Genomic DNA, 5,000 nt, shown 5'->3' with positions numbered 1-5,000 from the left:
GGTCAGAGACACTTTTATAGCAGACAGTATGACAGATCCAGCTGGAGGAAACTGCTGTTCGCTTCGAGATCCAGCATCAATCATCAGCTCACATTCTGTCAGTAAATACATTTACTATACAGTTTGCATGTCTCATTTTATTTAAAGATTAATTTTTGAAGATCACTTAAGACTCCCCACTTCTTTATGAGAAAAGACTACTTCATAATAACAACCCTGCTTATAGAAGAATATCAAACTAACCTGACTTTCTTGGAGGATTCAAGATCTTTAAAATACCAATTAAATAAAATGTAAGTAATTAAAATCAATCACTACTGCGTTTTAATTAATTTTACAAAAAAAAAAAAAAAGATAATAGCTTGATGCTTCAATATCTCTGCAATCCTAAACACACGCAGAAAACAAAACATGTTCTTCCACACTAAGTCTTTCTTTCCTGTGCAAATATAAATTTACTGGGTAATTTTTTTTCCTAGGTCTTGTTTTCTGTGAAACTGATTAAAACAAAATCAATTCATGATTAAAATGAGAACAAATTCTAATTCGATTCATTTTCAAATAAAAAAATACATTTGTAATGACACTGACAGATATTTGACCTTATTTTAAGCATAAAATCCATTTTTTCAATTTCTCAGAAAACTAAAGTTTCAATCTTTTTTATTTTGCATATTCATGCATTTTAATTTAAAAATCTTTAAATACATGGGAAAACAAACTACCATATATTCATTTTTTGCAACATATGTAACAATTAGTGCCATTGCTGCTCATAATTTAAATTTAAATGAGAAATTAGATAAGCAGAAGACAATAGATGGTTTACTTAACGAAACTGTTTAATGGTTCTAAAATCAGTTTCAGTTTATTTCAACAATAGCAGCTTTGGTTTGGTTGAGAATGACTAGATGTCAGAATCTTAATTTTTAAATGAAGACCCCGTCCCCCTTTAAAGGTGCAGTATGTAGTATTGACATAGTGGTTGAACTAGGTATTGCAGTCCAAATTTTTCACAAGGAAACTTAACTATTTTACGTTTTGTCAGTTTTATGGCTTATACAAGTTCAGTCATATGAAAATTTTCGATTTTCAACCCTGCCCCTAAACCCAACCGTCATTGGTGGACGATCGAATCGTACTAAATTGTACAAATTCATACAAATTAGCCACTATATTAAATGTATAACTCCATGCAAACACGGGTTGCCAGATTGATGACACCAAAAGTAGTAAGCATGCCTGAGAATCAAGCCTTACAATGCAAGCTTCTCAGCTAATGTTTACATTTATACATTCATTTTCTTTTTGGCTTAATCTCTTTATTAATTAGGGGTACCAACACAGCGGAATGAACCGCCAACTTATCCAGCATATGTTTTACACAGTGGATGCCCTTCCAGCCGCAACCCAACAATGGGAAACACCCACACACTCTTGCATTCACACACATGCACTACGGCCAATTTAGCTTATTCAATTCACCTATACCGCATGTCTTTGTACTGTGGGGGAAACCGGAGCACCCAGAGCAAACCCACGCGAACAAGGGGAGAACATGCAAACTCCACACAGAAATGTCAACTGACCCAGTTGGAGCTTGAACCAGCGACCTTCTTGCTGTGAGGCGATCGTGCTACCCACTGCACCACCGTGCTGCCATGTTTACATCATTTATATTACATGTGAATTAAAAACACCTAATGTGGATTTTTAGGACTCTGAATCTGCGTCTCATTTCAAAGGCTGTTACACCTTTTCAGTTTGTATTTTCAGCCGCGACTGCATACGTATATTAAGACAGCCTTCATACTAAGGCAACCAGCAGTGCTGAAATATAATTAGTTAAACTGGCGGTGGGCAAGTTAAAGAGACCAAAACAAAGACAAACCTTCCAACGAGGACAGAACATTTTCAAAGAAGAAACACTGATTTTAGCTTTGTTATTCAGATAGACGATCATGTTTCTTAAATATCTGCAAATATATTATGGTATTTTTCCTGCTTTAGAAGATTCAACTTACACACAACACCTTTAACATGGAAAACAAGTAGGTCTATGTCTGTGATCTCTAAGTCATAGTTCATCTCTCCCCTCTGCGATAGAGCAGCTCACACCGGTGCCCTTTAACCCACAGTATCCCTTCGGCACCTTGTGTAGGTACTGCTGGTGATAATCTTCAGCATAGTAAAAAACTGTGTTCTGCTGGATGTCTGTGGTGATTTCACCCAGGCCTTTCCTGCTCAGAGCCTACAAAAACAACAAACACAAACACAGTAAATGACAACACATTCTGGATATCAAGAGGGTAAATGTGCTCACTCTCTAGGGAGAAACAACTCATTTCGAACTGAAACGACACTTTGTTGTCTGAGTGCCTGTGTATGTGTATGATGTTAGGCTGAATGTCCAGAACTCTTTTAAAGGGACATGAATGAGCTTGTGTCTCCCTCTAGGGGTCACATCCATAAACTGAAAACTGCTTCAGGTAGTAATAGTACAAACGGAGAACAAACGAACTTTGAAGATCAGTCGCTGTATTTTTAAAGCTCACATGTAGACCTTTGGGAGCTGTCAATATAACCGAGAGAAAGACTGGAGTTTGGATTACTGTGGCAGAAACTGTCATTTCTGAACTGTGTGTAGTTTCGGATCTCGTCCACTAGGTGGAGACAGATGACAGACGACTAGGTCGCTTTTGATGTAATGTCTAACAAAAGAGGCTGCATGTGCTCCAGAACAGCAGGATATTATTGTAACAACAGGCTGGATGTAAATAAAAACAAAGAAGTCTGCACAACACGAAGCCCACATTCACTATATGCATTTTATTCCAAATTCTTTCAAATGTATGTAATGTAATGTTTTAACAGCAAAGAGCATTAGAATTTTAATATTGGATTATAAAATGGGTAAAAATCCTACAGTGGAAAAACAGATCAACACACAGAAAACATTTAGCCAAGTTCACATAAAAAAAGAACCAAAAAAAGAACCAAATACTTGATAAGATTAATAACAGAGCTAGTTAGTATAATAAATAATAATAATAATAGTAATAACAACTATTGTTGGCAACTTTAATTTTAATTAATATATTTTATTGTATTTTCAGCTTTTGGCAAATTTATTTCAGTCCATCACAAAAAAATTGCTTATTAGTAATACTTTAATCTTGTTCAAAGTTGTTAATAGATTCTAATAATTTATATATATAATAATTATATCTATAATCAGCTATAATTTATTATAACATAATAACAATAATCAAATTACTATTTATTTCATTATTAGAAATTTTGTATTTTTCAACTTATTTATTCTTCTTTAATTCTGCTATTATTATAACTTATAATAACTATAAATATAATAATAAAATATAATAATATAAATATATAATATAATAAATATTATAATATAATAAATAAACTATATAATTGTTGCTGTCATCATTTTTATTGTTATTATGAATCAAAGTTATTACTTTGAGTATTCTAACTGCCAAAAATACTTACAAAGTACAGAATTTTTAGGTATAACTTTTCATAAATAAATGTAGTCCATGAACTACCAGTTCTAATTCTTGATTATTAATCTATTGACTTCCTGATTCTGTTAACAGATTCATTTAAATTTTCATTAACTTCAATAACTGACCAACACCATGGTCAAAATTATCAAAAGCTATCTAAATGAATAAATCTCACAATATTTTCTCTAAAAATACAAGTAAATAACAATTCCCAATGTTTGTGTTAAGCTTTGACTTTCGTGCAAATCAAAATAACCACCATGATAGACACAATTAGGATCAGTTCTCCAAGCCCCGTTTATAAACCTTTAAATTGTCCAAATTGGATTAAATACAGTAGCATGCATTAAAAGAGGATGTTTGGGAGAAAAGTGTGTGTGTGTACGTGGATATGCTGTCATAGAGCTGGTGCTGTCAAAGCTCAGTGGTCTGAGTCTCTGCACTGAAGGAGAATATTTCTGTGGACACTCAAGCAAACAGACAGAGAGAAAGAAAGAGAGATAGAAAGATATTACATAAGCATTTGCATATTTGAATATGCTTCATGTGACTCTGATGACTCAACTAATGCCACTAAGTGTATCTGCATCCACACACACACACGCACACGCACGCGCACGCGCACGCACACGCACACGCACACGCACACACAAAGTTTCAGACCAAGAATTTCATAAATTTTTCCAATAAAATTGAATTGAATTGTATTTCTCTGTCGGCCTCTTATTTGTGCACAACACTGTTTACACATCTGCACACTAATAAACCTGCGCATGCTAGCACACAGCCCCTGCGTCAGTTTTAACTATGACAGTTTGTCCTACTTTTAAAATTCCAACATAAATAAAACATATTAATGCAGCTCTTTCTATGAACTAAATGTCTACACAGCTAAAGATTCAACTATAGAAACCATAAAACTGTTGTAATTTAGCTTGTAAGCTAAAAGCTTCTAGTTAATCTCTGTGCTAATACAGCACCTTCCACATTTCAGAAGCTGTATATTTCTCTGCACATTCACAAACCTGCACATACTAACTCAGTCACGGAGTATATTTTAACTTTAAGTGTGTTTTATCCCTTCTTAAAAGGTTAAAACATAAATAAAATAAATGTACGTAGCCCTTTCTAAAATGTCTACAGCTACTGCAAAACATACAATAGTGTTTTAGCTTAGCAAGTAAGCTAAATGCTTCTAGTTTAGCAGCTCTGCTAAAAGCTTCCACATATCACACGCTGCTTCACCAACATAAAGTCATGTGTAGGTGTTTATATACACATCTATACGCATGTGTGATTCACTTCAGGCTAAACATATGAGAGGGCGACGGCGCAATATAAAAACCCACAGTGCACAGGGCCAAGGCTGCTCTCTGCATGTTCTGTGCATCTTCTCCACACACGCTTCATTTGTATGATGGCATGAGAGTGTGTGTGTCAGTGTGATATAGTCAGGAATCCATTTTG

At 34.4% G+C, this 5,000-nt stretch overlaps 1 protein-coding gene across 1 annotated transcript in view; it reads right to left on the bottom strand.

Annotated features, from left to right (window-relative positions):
• Nucleotides 1-1,088: 1,088 nt before the first annotated feature.
• Nucleotides 1,089-5,000, bottom strand: part of msrab (methionine sulfoxide reductase Ab) — a 41,804-nt gene continuing 37,892 nt past the window's right edge. The window contains exon 6 of the mRNA XM_056477389.1: nucleotides 1,089-2,251. Coding sequence (XP_056333364.1) covers nucleotides 2,078-2,251 — 174 coding nt within the window. The 3' untranslated portion in view covers nucleotides 1,089-2,077. The remainder of the gene's footprint in view (nucleotides 2,252-5,000) is intronic.

The sequence above is a fragment of the Danio aesculapii genome, chromosome 17, assembly GCF_903798145.1.
Source record: "Danio aesculapii chromosome 17, fDanAes4.1, whole genome shotgun sequence".
Taxonomy (NCBI): Eukaryota; Metazoa; Chordata; class Actinopteri; order Cypriniformes; family Danionidae; genus Danio; species Danio aesculapii.
The sequence above is the reverse complement of the archived record's forward strand: the minus strand, read 5'-3'. Positions and strand labels throughout refer to the sequence as shown.